Below are 21,552 nucleotides of genomic sequence, written 5' to 3'. Positions count from 1 at the left end.
GACCTATGTAAGCGTCAATATATACCTTGATGTTGCAGAAAAAAGACCATATATTTTTTTAACCGATTTCCGAACTCTAAATGGGTGAATTTTGGCGAATTAAACGCCTTTCTATTATTCGCTCTCGGAGCGATGACGTCACATTTCTCAAACACATTACAAACACCTAGTCAAATCAGCTCTGTTATTTTCCGTTTTTTCGACTGTTTTCCGTACCTTGGAGACATCATGCCTCGTCGGTGTGTTGTCGGAGGGTGTAACAACACGAACAGGGACGGATTCAAGTTGCACCAGTGGCCCAAAGATGCGAAAGTGGCAAGAAATTGGACGTTTGTTCCGCATACTTTACCGACGAAAGCTATGCTACGACAGAGATGGCAAGAATGTGTGGATATCCTGCGACACTCAAAGCAGATGCATTTCCAACGATAAAGTCAAAGAAATCTGCCGCCAGACCCCCATTGAATCTGCCAGAGTGTGTGAGCAATTCAGGGACAAAGGACCTCGCTAGCACGGCAAGCAATGGCGGCAGTTTGTTCCCGCAGACGAGCGAGCTAAACCCCCTGGATGTCTTGGCTCACACCGTCCCGAAGATGATCAAGAGAAGAATATCGACCCTAGCTTCCCTGGCCTGCTGACATGAGGGTATGTCTCCAGAATATATTAATTGATGAAAACTGGGCTGTCTGCACTCTCAAAGTGCATGTTGTTGCCAAATGTATTTCATATGCTGTAAACCTAGTTCATAGTTGTTAATTTCCTTTAATGCCAAACAAACACATAGCAATCGTTGGTTAGAAGGCGATCCCCGAAATCGTCCTCGCTTTCTCCCGTGTCGCTGGCTGTCGTGCCGTTTTCGTCGGTTTCGCTTGCATACGGTTCAAACCGATATGGCTCAATAGCTTCAGTTTCTTCTTCAATTTCGTTTTCGCTACCTGCCTCCACACTACAACCATCCGTTTCAATACATTCGTAATCTGTTGAATCGCTTAAGCCGCTGAAATCCGAGTCTGAATCCGAGCTAATGTCGAAATAGCTTGCTGTTCTTTCCGCCATGTTTGTTTGGGTTGGCTTCATTATGTGACGTCACAGGAAAATGGACGGGTGGTTAAAATCAGGCACTTTGAAGCTTTTTTTTAGGGATATTGCGTGATGGGTAAAATTTTGAAAAAAACTTCGAAAAATATAATAAGCCACTGGGAACTGATTTTTAATGGTTTTAACAATTCTGAAATTGTAATAATGTTCCCCTTTAAGCTAGCGTATGTTTAACCATGCCTGTGCCCAAAAATACGCTGCGCCTTATTTATGCGTTAAATACAGAAATAGCATCCGTAACTGACACAGCGCCTTTAAATACGGTGCGCCCTATGGTCGCAAAAATACGGTATAGTGGCTTCAATAACGGGAACCGGTTCTCAAAAAGGGATTCGAATCCATGGAATCGGTTATTTTGTTATCGAAGCATCGGGAGAACCGGTTTTCGAACATCACCCCTATTCACCAGCGATAACAATACATAAGATACAAAGAAATGCAATTCATTAAGTATAAGTATCAGCCAGAGGGAATCGGCTTTTGGGATCAGCATTGAAATGCATGAATCAAAATGACTGTTCATATTTTTTACACGAAAATTGGTTGATACTGATCAACGGCTGATATTTGAGACTGACACATGGTTAAATTGAAAAAATATACCTTTTAACTTAAAAGTCGTAAAGGTCATATGGGTTCACCGTTACAATTGGACGTTACAACAGAGCTCAATAGATGAGAGCCTCTGTGACGTCTAACAAAAGTGATGCTGATAAGCTTCACAGGATTGTTGAGTCAAATGTATGTGGAATAAAAGTAATTCCTCCTATTGACTCATTCTTGTGTGTGATTATGTGCTATTGTAGGAGAATTACTGTGGTTATCAGGCTCTGCTGGCTATCTGGTGGGGGCAAACTGACGGCAGGCTGCTTCCAGGTGTGTGCCTAATCTTCCACAAATTGTTTTCCCTACGTTGTTTGCCGAGGCCGCATTGTGACCAAGCCATTTCAGGTGCTGTTTGAGGAGCTAATAAGACGTGTTAAGTCGGGAGCCACACAAATGAGAAAAAAAAAAGGTAGGTAGTGGCTGTTTTTCCAGATACCTGAGCCTCTCCCAGATCGTTGTTGACTACGGTGAAGTTCAGGCCCAACTCCTCCACATCACCCTCGTAGCTCTTGAGAAAGAGAAGGTTCCGGTACATTTCGGGGTCCAGCGAGGCCAGGTGGTGAATGTCGACGTCCGCGCTTGTTCCCAGAAGCTTGGACAGGAAGAAACTGGCAAAGGGCAACTCCACCAACATGTTCTCGTACAGAGCCTGTGGAAAGGACTTACATGTAAAATGGACCAAGTAGCATTCAGTACAATGGATTGTGTGCTATGAAAGAAGATTCATTGATAAGATGCTAACAAGAGAGTGATTGCGAGCAAAACAATTCAACTGAAGCACACCAGCTTCTGCTTCACTCGTGTCTAACTTTATAAATGACAATTCTCACCTTGACCTTAAATGCTATTAAGCAGCACAAGCGGGCAGGTGGCACATAAAAGCCAAAGCTAATGTACTGGAATAGTTAGGAAAAAGAGCTCATTGGAGACATTAAATTATGCAGGTCCTTATAAATGATAGTGTTAAAACCCTGACCACATCAGCTAAATGGATTATAAATCTGGAGCATTTCCATAATGCATGCATCTTAAACACACAAACGCACATAAATCAAGGCTATTTCTTAAACACAGGTTAATAGCGCAACTTAAAGCTTTGTCTGTTTTTTATGCAAAATAATCCATTTAGTATTTTAGCAGTGGCCAGTGCTCGTTTGAGAGCATATGTGCCGCATGGCCCCCTGAAACCTATCAATAACACTCATGCCGGGAAGAGGCAGCACTCCCGCCTTGTTTTTTCAATGGCGCTTACTTTATTTACGAGTGTTTATTGCCAGAAATTGTGCCAAAATGGCTGAGGACATTAAGAATTAATTGTTATGGGCCAAGCATTTTAATATAAGTGAGTGCAGTGGCAGCGCAATTAAAGCAGATTGTGGCACCATCAGGTGGAATAAATGCCAACAACAGTACAGGTGCATTCTGTTTGCTGCCAAATAAATCCCTTAATTTACGACATTTGGGATCAGTAAAATTATAATGCCTTTAAAAGGCATCACCATCTATCAGAAGAGGCCAGGCGCCTGCAGGGTGAGGACAGATCTGGTCTCACCTTCATAGTTAGGGACCACTGATGCCTTTCTTCATTAGACATCATTAGAAGTTCATTTTCTTCCCATGAAGACTAAAGTCAGCAATAAGCAAAAGACGCCAATTTCATTCATGTTTGACCATTTGAGGGTTTCAATCTTTGCGCCTGTCACGAGTGTGACAAGTGAGGAAGAGGGATGACGAGCAGCCTACATTCTGATCTTCAATCCCATTTAGGTGAGTACCCCTTAGACAAGCCACTCCTGCCTGTAATGCATCACCCCCACAACAATGGCAGACATTAATGAACAGTATTAATCTCCCATGTCTTTTGAGCAGGCGTGTGCACGTACAACGCACACTGCCATGGTGGTGATGCAACCCTAGTACATATAAAGGCTGTGCTTTTATTCCACCAATAACCACACTAACTAAACAAGTATCAATGGGCCGCTCTAACCTACATTTGCATTGAGGGAGAAAAAAAAATTGAGGTCGGGTTAATTGAATGTCCAACTAATTAATTTCCCCCCGTTATTTATTACTTGAAATGGAGAGCGGAGCATGGAAGGACTCCAGAGAATCCACTGCTGAGTGTAAAAGAGATCAAAATGCTATTAGCGCATGCTTTGAAGGCTTATTTATGTGCTGTCTGTGTGCTGCCTGATTTAGGACCAGACAAATGCGATGGCTACACAAACAAGAGGTAGGAATCATCGGCTAATGGAAGCCCTAATTGAGAAGCCACCGCTTGTCATGTGGTAATTTTGCTCTGGTTGAGTTGATCATCTCTCTCACACTCACACACGCGGGATGACACATCACTAACTCATGTGTTAAGGAAGATTCGTAATAGAGCCGTCACTGCACGCTTCGAATATTGCGGCGTCATAAGTCTGGAGATTTTTTTTAAAGCATATGCTACACATCATTGGAATATATCAAGTGTTAAAATAAGTCTTATTTATGTCTTATTAGTATTACAGTGAAATATTTGTCTAATTTACTATTAGTATGTTATGGCAATCAATATAAGATATTCACCAAGCGGGACTTCCATTGTCCGGTGGCTAATCCTGGCACTATTTTCACTGCCACAATCAAGTTGACCGACTTTTGGCAAAAAACATTTTGATGCACTTCATCTTCAACTCCAGTTTCATCAATTACCCATCTCCACATTGGTGAGCCTTTGGCTAAAAAGACTGATATTAGCTATTAGCAACTGCAAATGCTAAGTGGCTATGAACTCTGTTGATACACTTCACCTTCGACATCAGCTTGACATGACATTGGTGAGCCTTTGGCGTGAGTGATGTGGAATGCTAACAACACAGATTGCTAACAACACGGCTAATGGCCGTAGCTGCGACTGTAAAATTGACCAACCTCTGGCAGAACTACTTACGCCCGTAGTTTCAGCTAATCGAAGCACATTTCTAACTTCGAGGAACTAACCAGGATGTGACAAAGTATTTCCATGCAGTGTCTGTGTTGTATTGGCCGGTTGACGGCCATAGCAATGATGCTTGAAGGATCCTCTGGGCTACTGGCGAGTACATCCATCTAAAGTAGAACACACTCAAGGCTATGATATTGGGTGTATAAAAGTGACTAACTATATGGGTGTCAATAGGTTGACTTCCTGCTTGCTGGATGGACTAGGGAGTTCCATCTAAGTCATTACTACAGACCAGCATAACGATGTGGCACAGCAGCTGCAAGGCTGAAGAGAGGAAGGTACTGCAGAGGGCTCTCTTCTCCGCCAAGGATTCCACCCATCCAGCACACCCTCTATTTGATCCCCTCCAAACAGGCATCCGGTAGGACCACAAGACTGTTAGAGTTTACACTCTATTCACACTAAAAGATCACAATCTATTCTATTTCTAATCTATTCCTATTAACCTATGCTATGTATAACCTAGACCACTATTTTTTATTTATTTATACAACCTGTAACTCTATTTAAATCAGTACATGCTATTGTTCTTGTGGTACTCATTGGGCTAAATCTGGGTCCTTCAGTACTACATTTTGTGCCATCTCATGTGCACTGGTATGACAAAGTTCCTTGAATCCTATTACATGTTTAGAGGTTGGCAATTATGTTACAAAAAAAATATTCGATTTACTAATAATAATCGTACTTCTGGGAAATTTGTTTGCCACAATCAGCCCTGGAACCAATTGGCCACCATTAGTCCCAGAGGAAAGAAGGCATAAGCTGATTAAATTTTTGCCTAACCCAAACACATTTTTTGACAAAATACGTAACAGAAAGTTCTCCAAACATTGCAGTTTCTAGAAAAAACAGCGAGGGCCGCCTTGACAATGATTAAACTTCAACTTGGCTCTTAAATCAAGCCTGGCTTTGTGAAAAGCAAACAGCTCATAAATCTTCACATATTTCACATTGACCACAGGCTTTTTGTGTTTATTCGAAGACTGACAAACACCTGCGATCTGTTGGTGCTAATTAGCAGAGCAGGCACTCACCTTTCCCAGGATCCTGCCTAGGAAGTAGTAGTGTCGCGTGAAGGATTCTCCCACCAGCATCTTGGCGGCGGGGTTGGGATACAGCAAGCCTTCGTTGGTGGTCTTGAAGACGCCCTGGTTGGGGTTGAAGCCTGACTTGAGGAGCTCATTGAGGAACTCCCGAAAGATACCGCCTCCGTCGATGCCCGCCTCATCCAGACCGTGAGCGTTCAGCAGGTGGACCCTAATTCTTTTCTTCAAGTCCGGTTCTGAAAAAAACATACACTTTACTGTGCATTTTTATTTTAAATGTACATTTTGTATTTTCAGCTTATTTTTGAGAAAATGAGAGAGCTCCATGCACACAGGTAGAGAAAGCTTGCAATAAAACAATCATTTATAATGCTAATAAACACAACTGAACAATTGTTTTTTTTTAATGTTTTAGTTTTTAAAAAAAATTCAAATTCAGCACAACATTCTAATCAATCTGTCATCATGCATTGATTGATCAGCAGCTATAACTTAGACACATAAATGATATACATCGTGTCCCCATACTACTCTTTTTAATCAGACCGCCCCAGCTCAAGTGGCCCTTTCACTTCAAAACACAAAGGAGGTGACTTAAAATAATTGATTCTGCTTTTATGTGATCCATTAGAATAATCGCAACCACGATCCAATTCTCAGTGTGGGGAGACTAACTAACCTTGATTTTACCTTGATCCTTGATATAAAGATTTTATAAGCCTTAACAAGACTTTTAAAGGGGAACTGCCCTTTTTTTGGAATTTTGCCTATCGTTCACAATTTTTTTATATTGCATTCTAAATATTAAATAAATGCGATCAAAAGTTAACTAACAAAAGGAGCCTATGGGAGCCGCACAATTCCACATATAAAGCCCTTAAAAAAAATCATCCAAACACCTCCATTGAGGTTTTATATAAATGATATCAGTATATATGTAATGTAGTAACGAGCGCATTTATATTAACATTTAAGCGTCTTTTTGTGTCGTTCTTGCCATTTCCGGGTCCAAAAGGGCTGTCAAAGTGTACCAACTTGTCGGAATTCCAACTCAGACGTCTTCTGTCCAGGTGAGATGCATGATTTATGATCTAGAATAAACTAGAAGCAAGGAAGCGAGAAAGCAGCAGACCACTCAATGATGTAAACACAAGGACACACGGCAGTGATCACTGTGTCGCTATAAATAACAATTAGCGCTTATAATAAAAATATCACTGATACTTGATTAATATTTACGTCACCAAATGTAAACGGAGTATTGTTGGCGGTTGTTGAATTTTTTAGTTATTGGATGTTATGGGCGAAATAGAGGCTCTCCCATTGGCTCTGCTGTAAGCGGACTTTTATTTACGTTTATTTACAGATTTGAATGTAATTTAAAAAAATCCATTAGTCGTCATGTCTTTCATAATGATTGTGAACGATAGGCAAAATTCCCCCAAAAAGTGCAGTTCCCCTTTAACAGAGTGTGATCTTTTACTGTAGTGCCACCATTAATCAAAGGAAAATTGGTGTTAAATACCGTTTTCTGGAGAGAGTTTGTCATAGGCGTCTTCGTAGATGTAGTTGCGTCTGATGGTAACGATGATGCCGTTAGGGAAAGGCCCATCTCCCTGCACATCCCTTTTGTCAGCATAGATTAACCTCTGAAAGATCTGCCAATGATGGGATACCAAAATGTGATTATTTTCAGGCTTTCAAGACATACATTAGGTACACCTGCACATTATAATGACATCAAAAACAAAAAGTTTGCCCGTAGAAATATTAATTTAGAGAGAAGTATTAATTTAGTGTCTAATATTAATGCCCTTCTGACAAAACACAATTATACAGGAGTACCTTGGTCTAAGGTCCAACTGGAAATTTCAATAAAAATGTTGCCAGTCAAACACTGTGTAACAAAACTTGTCAATTTGCACGTGTATCATCTGACGGAATCGAGTACCCAAGCAAATAGTCCGACCAGTTGGTGACTCAGGCTGAATAAAAAATGTCCTTCCCTTACTTCTTGCCTCCCCGTTTTTACACGTTCACGGTCAAGCAAGTGGTGTCCCAAATTTCTTGGAACAAAGTGGGGTCTCAACCACACTTGCAACCGAGTGTTTTTCATAACACCACATTCGCTGACAAGAGGCAGTGCAAAAAGCACATATATGTAAGTATTTATAAGCATTATTGATTTTCAATGTTGACACTCAAATTTTATCAGGAATTCAAATCCCTTGTTCCTCTACATAAGTATAAATATACAACTTTTTCTTCCCTGCCACCATCAGACTCATTAACAGCTGATCGGACTTTACAATGAACAAACACAAGAAGGAAAACCACCTCATAACACTGAACAGTCAATGTTTACGCCGCAATTGCACATAAACAATTGTGCAGCTTTCATTTGCACTATTTTGGTATTTTGTAAATATTGTATGCTGTTTTCTTTATTTAATTTGTTGTACTTTATATTCTTTTTTAATTAAAATTTGCGGTGCCTGCCATTCTGAGGACAGCAAGTAAGACATTAATCAACAGGGAAACATGTTTATGACTGAGCAATTGCAATAAACTTTGAATTCATCAACAAGAGTCTTCAATAAAAGTGATGTTAAATGTTCATGTAAGCATTTTATTCCTTATTTATGTGTATTTGTTTGGGTGTCTGCATGTAACGGATTACAATCAAACCTGTGTTAGTGGCCACCAGTCTATGAAGGCCCAAAAATAAAAAATATACCCCGCAGAAAAAAATAGTGTTAAAAACCTTATCTATAGCGGCCAATTGTTTTTCGTAGCCAGCTGCATTTTTTTTAACTCCATATAGCGGCCCCTAATATCAGAATTTGCTGCAATGATGCTGATAGATTGAGTCACACCTCTAAATTCCTCCAAGTGCATTTGCATTGGGTTGCTGCAGTGCTGTGAGTTTGCTCCGTACTCCTTCCACATTTACCAGCTGCATGCCGGCAGCTGCAGCTCTGCCAGACAGCAGGAGTGACATCACTATTTGTGCTATTTCACCGTGAGACAATCAGTATGTGTTATGTTTGTAAATTGTTTCAACAAAGAATGAAGAGCAGCTTTTGGCAACACATGAACTCTGTATTTATAACTTGTTACATTACTCGTAGACGCTCATATCGGCACTGAATACCACCAAAACAAAAAATAAAAACAAAAAAAAATCCTTAATTTGTCTGCACACAAGAATCTTGTACCTACTATCGTCTCTACTTCCGGTTCCAGTCTGCGTACTAAAGTAGTATGTGGGATACATTCAACAGCAAACAGGCAGAAGATGGTTGTAAAAGGGGTGGACTGGCTTGTACTTTTTTCCCCCCCCTGATTGTTGTGCTTTTAACATGGGTAGTGAGTAAGCTATTACTAAACATGGAGCATATTCTAAAAAACACAAAACAGATTTTGTTTATGTGCCTAATCTTCTGTCTCACTCTTCCTGCCTGCTGCTTTGTAGATTATTTTTATTGACCCTCATTAGATGGTGCAGGTGTACCTGATTTTTTTAACATTAAAAGGACGGGTGGTCGTTACCTTGACCCGCTCCTCAAAGGGAACAACAAAAGGGAGCTCTGTGAGGATGGCCAGATGTCTTTCTTCTGACACGGACAGCTGAGGAGGCTCCGAGCCCACTGCAGAAGGACATAAAAATTAAAACATCCGGATCATCATCATTAGCATCCACTTACGTCCAGCCTGTTTAATTGGCCCTTCTTCAAGTTTTCTATTCATTAGGCTGGTGTTTGTTTACTGTTAAACGCCAAATATCGACATTTGAGAGAAAAAGGAACGCCACAATTGCAAAACTCCTCAACACCCTCCTCACTTAGCGTCCACTCCAGCTCAATTAGTCAGTCTGATCTGCCTTTTGCCATCAGCCTTTCATCAAGGAGGAGAAATATGGACGACGGGTGGTCAATACGTCCCTTGTTTATCAGCACAAGGGTCTGTCCATTTAAGGAAATGAGAAAAGGCTGAGCATCAGGCACTCTATAGCTAATTGAATTGAGCCCAGAGCCTGTGAGTGACATTACAGAGCTCATACACACATTGTTATCAGCCTCTTTTCACATCATACATTCACACACATTTGAGCGGGGGCGGATTTAGGATTGAAGAAGATCTCGATGAGTGATGGATGTTTTTAATATGTGCAAAAAATGTATGCTTTTTTGTTACACGGCATCCCAGTTTTCAAATTCCGACTACCTTAAAGCAGATAAAAAGCACTGCAATACACTTGTACATTAATATACTTAAATGAATCAAAATAATTATCATCCAAGCTCGTTTAGATTCATTACTTTGTAACTATTGAAAGTTGCCTTTTAATGCAATAAAAGAAAAACGTTTCGCCACATTTGTTTTTGCTATCTTTTCCTTTCTTTGTACCATAAGTAAGCTAACATTTGGTCAAACCAGCACATCCAACACTTCCTTAACCTCTTAAGGCCCAAGCTGTTTGTTTACATGCTTTTTTAATTTTTCTTTGCTATTTGGGCTTATTGGACCCTAATTAGAATAAAAACTAAAAATCATCTTTTGATATGATGTACTTAGTCCATAAGTACACAAATGTGTACTTCATGTGTAGTGACATGCTAATTTTTACTTTTACACTTTTTTCCCCCAAATTCTATTGTATGTTAGACTCTTCTGGCACCACCAGATGGCAGTATACCGGTAAGTGTCCACATAAGCGGCATAAGACCCCAATTCAGTAGTGTACACAATTTTGGAAATAAGACCTAAAAGGTGCTGTCCACGCTTGTGGCCACTAAGGATTTTAGCGGTTAAATACTGTAGGATTCAAAAACCTTAATCATCGCCTGTTTTATCACAGCTGGTATTGTCAATCTGTCACTTTTTGTTGGAAAAAAACTTTAGAATATCCATGTTCATGCAGGCTGCTGCTTCTTCAGGGGTGGCTCAGGTGGGCTGTATGCAGGCTACTTTTCTGTAGGATTCTGGTATTGCACATTATTTCCGAGATGTTTTTTTTTTCCATCAAAAGTAAAATTAAGATTCGGGGCTATTCAGAAAACATCCGAGGCTTGAGCCGTAGTAGCTAGCCCCAAATGCCGCAGGCTGTGAGGCGGACGCATAAAGCCCCGCCTGTGTCCATGTACTACAGATGCACATTATGATTAGCCTATGTTGCTACAGTGCACCCTCACTATGATGCATGCAAAATCACCGCTATACTTTTCAATCAATAACCCAACAATGAAGACATGGTGGTACCATCCAGTGTAGACTGAAGTGGTCCAATCCTGCCCATCCTTCGTGTTCGCCACACATGTCTCGCAGAAGGCACGTATAGCTGGGTGACCTGAACATGGAAGAATAATTGTTTTAATTTAAATTTTTCGCTGGACAAACAAATGTTTGTTTTTTCGTGGTCGAATTTCAACATCACCTTATCTGCTCGAATGTTGACTTCCTCGGACAACCAATGATCAGCTGGACAGAAGGGTCGTCTGATGTCGCGAGCTTTCAGCATTTTCACCAAGTTAGTGATGACCTGGCCAATAAATCACATCCAAATCAGCGTCCCACCAATTAGACAAGAATGGTCAGAGTAGTGAAAAGGAGAGTGATTAGGGCAGCAAAGCAATTTGAGAATGAAGTCATTAGTGCAGCGTTTATGGGGAGTATAAAAGAAAAACCGTCTAGCCCTGCCCTGTAAGTCTTGTTAATTACTGACGAGGACTGCTGACATCAGCCTGAGAATGCAGAGACACAGCACAAGACTATTTGTTTTGCCATGTATTGATATTTATCATTGTGGAAAATATACATCCAACTCATTCTTGTCAGGCTGTGAACATTCTACTGAAAACAATCTTCTGTGTTTGTCCCTCTGCTTATAGACAGCCTCAGTTTAACCTCACCTCCACAAGACCCGTTAAATGAGTTCCTATATCCCTCATAACAGTCACAGCAGGACCATTTCCATATAATGCTTAGGGTCTAACTTCCCAATTGAAGAGTTCTCTTCTAATGCGCGTCATTTTCATAGGACGACAATCAATCCTGGCCGATTGCTGGGAGGCAACTGAAGTCGGCAATAACGGCAAGTGCAAAATGCTGTAAAAGGAGCTTGGCGATGGGTTTGTAGCGCGCTCGCCCCTGACTCCGAGAATGAATAAGCATTCCTTGATTAGCCCATCGGGTTAAGTGCAAGCCTTAATGGGCCTTTCCCAAACTCCGGCGTGACATTGTTCTCCAAACATGGCCAAGACGAAAGTTCCATTAGCAATATTAATACAAGCTTAGTTGATCATTTTCATTCAATTAAAATTCCTTCAATTAAATAAGATAGCTCGACAATGGAGGCAATAAAAGATGGGGAGGGATGGCTGATGACACCAAACAAACATTAGCGTGTTAAGGGTTAGCAGCGTTAAACTGACTGTAAATCCCACTGTTCAATTTGGAAAATGCACTTTCCCTGCTCCCCACTTCTTTAATGGGTCATTTTAGCTGACAGGAGGCCTTTGAGCAGCTTCTTAAGTGGTCACTTTTTACCTTCTATCAGATAATCACATCATCACTTGTTCCTAGTTAGAGAATAGAGGGAAATACTATTTTCTGATAAAGCCTACTTGGCTGAGAGGCCAAACGTCCAGTTGTGATCGACTCAATGACCTGACAATCCAGGGATCTCGATGAATAAGAACCTTAATATACACTATTTTCTGTCACATTTCCTCTGGTCAAACAGCCAAAGAACAACCTCCATAGCTGCACTCACCGTCATTGCAAAATCATGCGTTAGCGCTTAAAACAACAATATCACTCATGCTTGTATATTTATTTACTGGACTTTTGTGCCCGTCACAGATTGTCCATAATGAACACCATGTTCAAACATAAGGGCGTCCATATGTGCACTTGGCACCAGGACACCCTAGGCCGCAGTTCCATGATCGACTTTGTAGTTGTGTCATCGGACTTGCGGCCTCATGTTTTTGACACTCGGATGAAGAGAGGGGCGGAGCTTTCTACCGATCACCACCTGGTGGTGAGTTGGCTGCGATGGTGGGGGAGGATGCCGGACAGACCTGGCAGGCCCAGACGCATTGTGAGGGTTTGCTGGGAACGTCTGGCAGAGTCTCCTGTCAGAGAGAGTTTCAATTCCCACCTCCGGAAGAACTTTGAACATGTCACGAGGGAGGTGCTGGACATTGAGTCCGAGTGGACCATGTTCCGCGCCTCTATTGTCGAGGCAGCTGAATGGAGCTGTGGCCGCAAGGTAGTTGGTGCCTGTCGTGGCGGTAATCCTAGAACCCGTTGGTGGACACCGGCGGTGAGGGATGCCGTCAAGCTGAAGAAGGAGTCCTATCGGGTTCTTTTGGCTCATAGGGCTCCTGAGGCAGCGGACAGGTACCGACAGGCCAAGCGGTGTGCGGCTTCAGCAGTTGCGGAGGCAAAAACTCGGACATGGGAGGAGTTCGGGGAAGCCATGGAAAACGACTTCCGGACAGCTTCAAAGCGATTCTGGACCACCATCCGCCGCCTCAAGAAGGGGAAGCAGTGCACTATCAACACCGTGTATGGTGAGGATGGTGTTCTGCTGACCTCGACTGCGGCTGTTGTGGATCGGTGGAGAGAATACTTCGAAGACCTCCTCAATCCCACCAACACGTCTTCCTATGAGGAAGCAGTGCCTGGGGAATCTGTGGTGGGCTCTTCTATTTCTGGGGCTGAGGTTGCTGAGGTAGTTAAAAAGCTCCTCGGTGGCAAGGCCCCGGGGGTGGATGAGATCCGCCCGGAGTTCCTTAAGGCTCTGGATGCTGTGGGGCTGTCTTGGTTGACAAGACTCTGCAGCATCACGTGGACATCGGGGGCGGTACCTCTGGATTGGCAGACCGGGGTGGTGGTTCCTCTCTTTAAGAAGGGGAACCGGAGGGTGTGTTCTAACTATCGTGGGATCACACTCCTCAGCCTTCCCGGTAAGGTCTATTCAGGTGTACTGGAGAGGAGGCTACGCCGGATAGTCGAACCTCGGATTCAGGAGGAACAGTGTGGTTTTCGTCCTGGTCGTGGAACTGTGGACCAGCTCTATACTCTCGGCAGGGTCCTTGAGGGTGCATGGGAGTTTGCCCAACCAGTCTACATGTGCTTTGTGGACTTGGAGAAGGCATTCAACCGTGTCCCTCGGGAAGTCCTGTGGGGAGTGCTCAGAGAGTATGGGGTATCGGATTGTCTGATTTAGGCGGTCCGCTCCCTGTATGATCAGTGTCAGAGCTTCGTCCGCATTGCCGGCAGTAAGTCGGACACGTTTCCAGTGAGGGTTGGACTCCGCCAAGGCTGCCCTTTGTCACCGATTCTGTTCATAACTTTTATGGACAGAATTTCTAGGCGCAGTCAAGGCGTTGACGGGATCCGGTTTGGTGGCTGCAGGATTAGGTGTCTGCTTTTTGCAGATGATGTGGTCCTGATGGCTTCATCTGGCCAGGATCTTCAGCTCTCGCTGGATCGGTTCGCAGCCGAGTGTGAAGCGACTGGGATGAAAATCAGCACCTCAAAGTCCGAGTCCATGGTTCTCGCCCGTAAAAGGGTGGAGTGCCATCTCCGGGTTGGGGAGGAGACCCTGCTCCAAGTGGAGGAGTTCAAGTACCTCGGAGTCTTGTTCACGAGTGAGGGAAGAGTAGATCGTGAGATCGACAGGCGGATCGGTGCGGCGTCTTCAGTAATGCGGACGCTGTATCGATCCGTTGTGGTGAAGAAGGAACTGAGCCGGAAAGCAAAGCTCTCAATTTACCGGTCGAGCTACGTTCCTATCCTCACCTATGGTCATGAGCTTTGGGTTATGACCGAAAGGACAAGATCACGGGTACAAGCGGCCGAAATTAGTTTCCGCCGCCGGGTGGCAGGGCTCTCCCTTAGAGATAGGGTGAGAAGCTCTGTCATCCAGGGGGAGCTCAAAGTAAAGCCGCTGCTCCTCCACATCGAGAGGAGCCAGATGAGGTGGTTCGGGCATCTGGTCAGGATGCCACCCGATCGCCTCCCTCGGGAGGTGTTTAGGGCACGTCCGACCGGTAGGAGGCCACGGGGAAGACCCAGGACACGTTGGGAAGACTATGTCTCCCGGCTGGCCTGGGAACGCCTCGGGATCCCCCGGGAAGAGCTGGACGAAGTGGCTGGGGAGAGGGAAGTCTGGGCTTCCCTGCTTAGGCTGCTTCCCCCGCGACCCGACCTCGGATAAGCGGAAGAAGATGGATGGATGGATGGGCTTGTATATTTAAGTCACAAAATGTATATGGAGTACTGTTGGTACTTTTTGGACGTTTTTCATTGGGTTTTATGGGCGGAATAGAAGACCTCCCATTGGCTCAGCTGTAAGCAGACTTTTATTTATGAGTAAGAAGATATTTAAAAAAATACATCCGTCGTCAAGTATTTCATAATGATTTTGAACGATGTCCCTTTAGGTGTCCAGCAACATTGATGATCAAATTGCATTTTGGGCAGCATGAAGCCAAAAGACCGCAAAAAGACAGCACCGCACAATTGTTACTGTGCTTCAGCAAAAATAACGTTCTCTGATGTCATCCTTGATGTCGCTCGCGGCCTCAATGGGGCCAGACAATTTGTTCAGTACGCGAGAATTGTGGCAGGACAACTGGTGCTCGCTCACGATGCCCTGACCTTAGAGAACATTGCCGTCCTGGAGCAACCGCCCTGCTAACTTAAAATTTGTTATATTTTCTTGAGTTATCCAGGGGATGGTCAGAGACACTAAGTGCTTGCTTCTTGGAATTTTCCCTTTTGTGTTGCCCAATTTGTGTTTGTTGCGCCGTATTTTTTGTGTTTGTACCATTATTGTAGTTTTTGTCTGGTGGCATATATTTAACTATTAGCCACACAGCACGTAACCACACTAAGCTATGAAGTCAGGCAGTGGGCCACAAAATATGAGAGTTTGAGACCCCTGATCTAAATGGAACCAAGAAAAAGAAGAAAATTCCAAAAATGTGTGATCATTTTGATCTACCAAATAAGGTTAATAGTCTATATTCTTGTTCACTATTTGGCTAATTGACCAGAGTTGCAAGGTTCATTTACCTTTCTGCAGTTATTTGTTAAACAAATCAAAACAATTATAGTTGCCAACTATGATTTTTTTCAGCAGATCAAATGTACATTATCTATCCAGCAGATGGCATCATTACGAAACACTAATACAGTATCAGTACATCGTCAATATAACCAGTAAGTGTAGCACACTCTCAACGAGGCGTCATTATATCCATCGCTAGTGTTGTGAATTTTTGCCGAGATAATTCTACATCCTACCTTAAAGAGCTGTACCCAACGTTTCTGCTCAGCTTGGATGCGCAGCTGCACCTCCGAGTTGGTCTTGACACCTACACTGCGGAAGGCCGCCATATACTCTTCGCGGTGTTCCGTTTTGGTCTCTGGGTAGGCCAGCTGGATGATGCCCAGGCATGCGTCCCTCAGGCAGCGAGACAGCGTCACCAGCTCCAACAGAGTAAAGGGCATCATGGAGGACTGCGTCTGACCTGTTCAGGGAGAAGGTGAACATGCTGGGCCAATGACCTTTCGAAACAATGAGGCTATGTGTAACATACCTTCCATTTCATGTCCAAAAAACTCGCTGTCGTGCACAGAGATGAGCGAGTGGCTGAAGAGGGAGCTGAAGAGGTAAAAGAGAGGAATGATGCGATTGGAGTCTTCATACGACATTGGGGACCCTCTGGAGATCAGCTGTAGCAGCGGAACCATGGAGCTGAGGTTGGAACAAAGATGTCATTTTTTTATGTTTACCTCACAACACTGCCAACAAGCAGAGTGGGATTCTTCAAAGCTTACCCAGTGATCATTTTGGTTGTCATGGAGGTGATCAGGTGCCAAAGATGCCGCAGGAAACGTGCGTTAAAGGCTAAACTGTAGAGAAGTCTGCAGGAAAACAACGATGTCAGCATTCATCATCGGTGGTGAATAGCAGCGCTTTGACAAGCCAATGACAAAAGTGTAAAATGAAGAGCGCCAGTGTGTCTGTTATGTCTTTGGCCCGTTAAGCAGAGAGGACGCAAGTGAAATAAATGACTCTGTTAACTAACATTTCCTTTATGGAATTTTCTTTAGCCTCTACGCTCCCCTTTTAAACCTCGCCAGGGCCCAAAGGAGATTAAATGAGCCATTAAGCTTTATTTAGGCGAAGCACCTTCCATTAGTAAACTAGTTGCTGGCCAAGGGTACCCAGCTCGGGTCATAAACAGGCCGGCGGCTTCCTGCTGGAGCCCCATTTAACTTAATGGTCAAGGGATGGAGACAATAGATGAGAAGGAGGAGGGGAGCGGGGTTACACTCGCTGTGACCTCACGGTGTCAAACATGCTTCCATACTCACAGGGAATGAACACAGAGGGCTCGCATATCTCGCTTCAACGAAAGCGAGATATGCTCATCTCTCAAATCAACCAGAAACAATTTGAAACTCCCCCCTCCTGCAAACGAGCTGACCCGGGCGAGTGGAAGGCGGACAAGGTTTGAAAAATTGCTCGCGGCCGCCACGCCCCATCTGTCAGCGGTACAAGGCTCAGGAGAGAAGCTGGAAGTGGTGCAGTGGGCTCATAACAAGTGATGCGGGTGTTTGATTGAAATGGGAAACAAAGCACTAAATGCCAGCTGACACGCTGATTTACAACCTCTTTTCAATCACGGAATGAGGCGCTAATAAACAAAGTCAAGGCGTGTGGCGGTGTATGTGTGATGAATAATGGCCGGATCATTTCATTTTGGTGCTGATTAAAAGAATCTCGGGCTGAACCAGATCCAGGCTCAGTGTGCTTTTGTTACTCTTGCATAAAACTCATCGAAATCACAGAAGGCGTATGAAAGCGTATGAGGGTCTTGTGCTCATCTGTGCATACTGCCATGACAGTAAGCCCCATTAGTGACATGACGCTACGTGGGAAAGGACATTTGGAGTAAAATGACAGCAAATATCTAATGCTAACAATTAAAATGACATTACACGGCACCCACATAATTAGCAAACCACTTAAAATCTATTTGAGGTCCTGAGTCATGTTAATACTTTTAAATTTTGTTCAACTTATAGACTTTCAAGATATTTATGAAAACCGCAAGGTTGGCAAGACAAACGGAAACCTTTTTTCTTCCGGATCGGAGCAGTAAATCAAGGCTCGGATGCAATTTGCTCCCCTTAGCCTCTTGTAAAGCTATCCCGTCCACTCCTGCGGTGATTAATCTTTCTCAGAGAGCTAATTATTTTGTACAGATATCCAATAATGATGGAAGACGAAGGGCAGGATTTATGACAAAAGTGAGGATAGGAGGACGCCGTAAAATTAGGGGCACTCTGGTTTGCCATTGGAATTCATTTTACTTTCGTTCAATCACAATGCTTATTTAGAATTAGTGGAAATAGTGGACACTGGTGCTAGTCATTCTAAAAAAGAACAATTAATAATAATTGATTGCTTCAAATGCTTTTGGCCAGTAAGTAAGCACAGTGTCAAGACACACACATACACACGCGGATGATGGGACTTTTACTAATGATTAACTGGAGCAGGTTGACCAAGCATGAAACCTCAAACATACGTTGGCAATCAGCACCTTTGACATCCTGGCCCTAATGTAATCAGGCCCCTACAAGAGCTAATTGCCCTCATTCAGCACTGACAGCTTTACTGACATATTCTGCTTCCTCTACGGTTGTAAATGTCAGCGTGCACCGACCGCCGATTACGGTTGTGAGTCCTTGGGCACCGCATGATTCGATTACATTTTTGTGGGTAACAATTCGATTCAGAATCGATTCTCGATTCAAAATCCATACTTTTTAATAACATCGGGTACCAGTTCTATGATTAACTACACTCCTCCATAAAATACATTTCTGTATTACTTAAAAGACTGGTTTTATTTAATTTAATGCTACCCAAACATTGAATAAAGTCAAATAAAGTCAATCTGGACAGCAGATATGTCAACAATAATCTACGTCAACCATATAATTTGCCTGAGTGGCTAGACAGGACAGATAATAAAAAAACTAACAATGAAAAAAAAAATTAATCGATTTTTTTTTTTTTGGGGCGGTATAGCTCGGTTGGTAGAGTGGCCGTGCCAGCAACTTGAGGGTTGCAGGTTCGATCCCCGCTTCCGCCATCCTAGTCAGTGCCGTTGTGTCCTTGGGCAAGACACTTTACCCACCTGCTCCCAGTGCCACCCACACTGGTTTAAATGTAACTTAGATATTGGGTTTCACTATGTAAAGCGCTTTGAGTCACTAGAGAAAAAGCGCTTTATAAATATAATTCACTTCACACATTTTTGATTCTTTTGAAAAATAAGAATCGCGATTAATTCGAAAATCTTTTTTTTTGACACCCCGACTGCTGATTCGAAAACCCTCTCTTCCACCCTTATTTATAATACTGCTTACATAGGTTACACATATGGATGTGAATCTTACAACTCCCATTGTTTGAGTGATGATTCCCTTCAAAAGCAATTTGAGATACAATATGATTCTTGATTCCAACAGTTTATTTGGTACATTGATTATAATTAGGGATGTAGCGATATGAATATTTCACAATCACGATTATCGTGACCACAATATCCAGGTTACCATTACCATCGGGGTATTTTTGAATATGCTCAAAAAGTACGTATACACGCACTGAAATCTTTTGACCACGTTATTTTTTTAAGTAACTAATACACTGTTAAAAAAAACATTATTTTGCATGTATTGTGTTCTTTATGCTTCACTTAGTGTTTTTGTCTTAGTATTTTAATAATAATGAATTATATAGCGCTTTTCTAGAATTTAAAAGACTTCACAGAGAACTGAGAACCCATTAATCATTCACTCCACATTCACACTTGATGGTGGTAAGCTACATTTGTAGCCACAGCTGCCAAAGGGTAGACTGACGGAAGCGTGTTTGCCAATTTACACTTACGGCCCCCCCCCGAACACCACCAGATATTTATTCACATTTATACACCATTGCAGACGGCACTGGGACAAAAGGTGGGTGAAGTGTCTTGCCGAAGGACACAACGGCAGTCACTTGGATGGCGGAAGCTGGAATTGAACCTGGAACCCCCAAGTTGCTGGGATAGCCGCTCTACCAGATTTATTTTATAAGATTTATTTACATGAAAGGTACGTAACACATAACATCTATTATTATTATAGCTAGCAAGCTGGCGCCAGTCAGTCTGTGAGTTTATCAAAGTGCAGTTATCAATCACGGGTTTTCAATATTTTGAATTTAAAACGGTAATACTTCTTCAACCTGCTACCCTCTGGAAGGAGGTATAGATCGATTCGCGCCAGGACCACCAGAATGTCTCACAGTCTGTATCCCCAGGCTGTTAGACTGCTAAATGAACAGCCTGCCCCGGACCATCTTATTACCTCACTCTTCACCACCTCACTAATTGTGCTCTGGACATTGCATTGCTGCAACATCAACATAACACCCATTAGACATCCGACTGTTCCCACTCCCACGTCCCTCTATTCGCCATCTTCCTAACAATGCTAAACTGTAAACTATGATCAACCTGCACTTCAATGCAGTTTCTATGCCGCTGGACAAAGCTCAAACAAAATCTTGTTGACATGTATGACTTAAGTGTTATTATGACAATGACAATAAAGGAATTGATTGATTAACTAGCGGGAATTTTATCGCGGTTATCATTAATACTGTTTGTCATTACATCTCTCGTTGTGATAAAACTTTTCAAAACAGGTAACAGGTTACAAAAGCTCCTCTTTTGGGTGCTGTGTAAGTGCAGTGGTACCTTGATTTTCATTAAGCTCATGGTACATACATTGGCGGTCGTAATAAATACAATTAAAAAAGTACAGAGTCACCAACGCAAGGGATTCTTGGTTTGGTCACTGGATCCTGCAGATTTATACCCGGGGAAACAGACACATTTGTTACATGCAATGTTTGGATGATTTACGCACGAAAACAGGAGAAAACTTTTTTCAAAAACTTTTGCCACTAACCAAATATTAAAAAGTGTTGTTCCTAAGTACAAAAAACAAGGTACCCCTGTAAATGTAACTTAAAAGACTGCATTTGCCTGCACTTTTATCCAGATCTGCAACAATAATGGAGTCTTCCTTGGCCTCCCCGTCCTACCCCACACCAGAATAGGTATTGTGTACCGGTAACAGAACTGTATACTAACATAAAATCAGAAGCTTTAGATTTGTCTTTCATTCACGCACCTGACTTTGGGAACTAGGAGACGATGCTGCACCATGAGAGTGTGACAGATGGAGGCCATCATGGTGAAAACCTCCTCGCTTGCCGAGTCCCTCCACACCAAGTTGAGCAACGTGTTGGTCTGCTGTTTGGTGTCCAGTTTGTGCACACATTCGTCTGTGATCAGCTGCACAGAAATCCGACTGTCATCCTGATTACGGAGGAGAATAGCGTTACACACGGGCCATTACATAACAGGTCATATCAAATAGGCCATGAGAGTGTGGTAACGGGTCCCCTCTATATAATCAGGTGTACCTGCATGGGCAGCGGATGGACATTTGTATCGTCATCGTCCTCAGAATCACTGCTCATCTCGGGCCTGCTGTAGGCCTCCGTTACAGGCAGCAGAGGAAGAAGTGTCTGCAGAGCGCGTAAATACAGCAGGAGGCCTTCCTCCGATAGGGAGCCTGCCAACGGAAGGCTAGAAAGGTCAATAGAGTCCAATCACAGAGTGGTGCAAACGCCCTATTGGATCTACAATG

General features: G+C 43.0%; 1 protein-coding gene across 1 annotated transcript in view; it reads right to left on the bottom strand.

The window, feature by feature from the left end:
- Window positions 1-21,552, bottom strand: part of ube3c (ubiquitin protein ligase E3C) — a 50,122-nt gene that overhangs the window by 13,249 nt on the left and 15,321 nt on the right. Inside the window, exons 10-20 of the mRNA XM_061965805.2 lie at window positions 21,326-21,477; window positions 21,031-21,218; window positions 16,606-16,692; window positions 16,365-16,522; window positions 16,069-16,295; window positions 11,183-11,287; window positions 11,008-11,095; window positions 9,298-9,395; window positions 7,271-7,403; window positions 5,734-5,981; window positions 2,141-2,353 (exon numbers count right to left, since the gene is read on the bottom strand). Of these exons, the coding sequence (XP_061821789.1) occupies window positions 2,141-2,353; window positions 5,734-5,981; window positions 7,271-7,403; window positions 9,298-9,395; window positions 11,008-11,095; window positions 11,183-11,287; window positions 16,069-16,295; window positions 16,365-16,522; window positions 16,606-16,692; window positions 21,031-21,218; window positions 21,326-21,477 (1,697 nt within the window). The remainder of the gene's footprint in view (window positions 1-2,140; window positions 2,354-5,733; window positions 5,982-7,270; window positions 7,404-9,297; window positions 9,396-11,007; window positions 11,096-11,182; window positions 11,288-16,068; window positions 16,296-16,364; window positions 16,523-16,605; window positions 16,693-21,030; window positions 21,219-21,325; window positions 21,478-21,552) is intronic.

This window comes from Nerophis lumbriciformis, linkage group LG07, assembly GCF_033978685.3.
Source record: "Nerophis lumbriciformis linkage group LG07, RoL_Nlum_v2.1, whole genome shotgun sequence".
Classification (NCBI taxonomy): domain Eukaryota; kingdom Metazoa; phylum Chordata; class Actinopteri; order Syngnathiformes; family Syngnathidae; genus Nerophis; species Nerophis lumbriciformis.
This window is presented reverse-complemented; position numbering and strand designations above follow the sequence as displayed.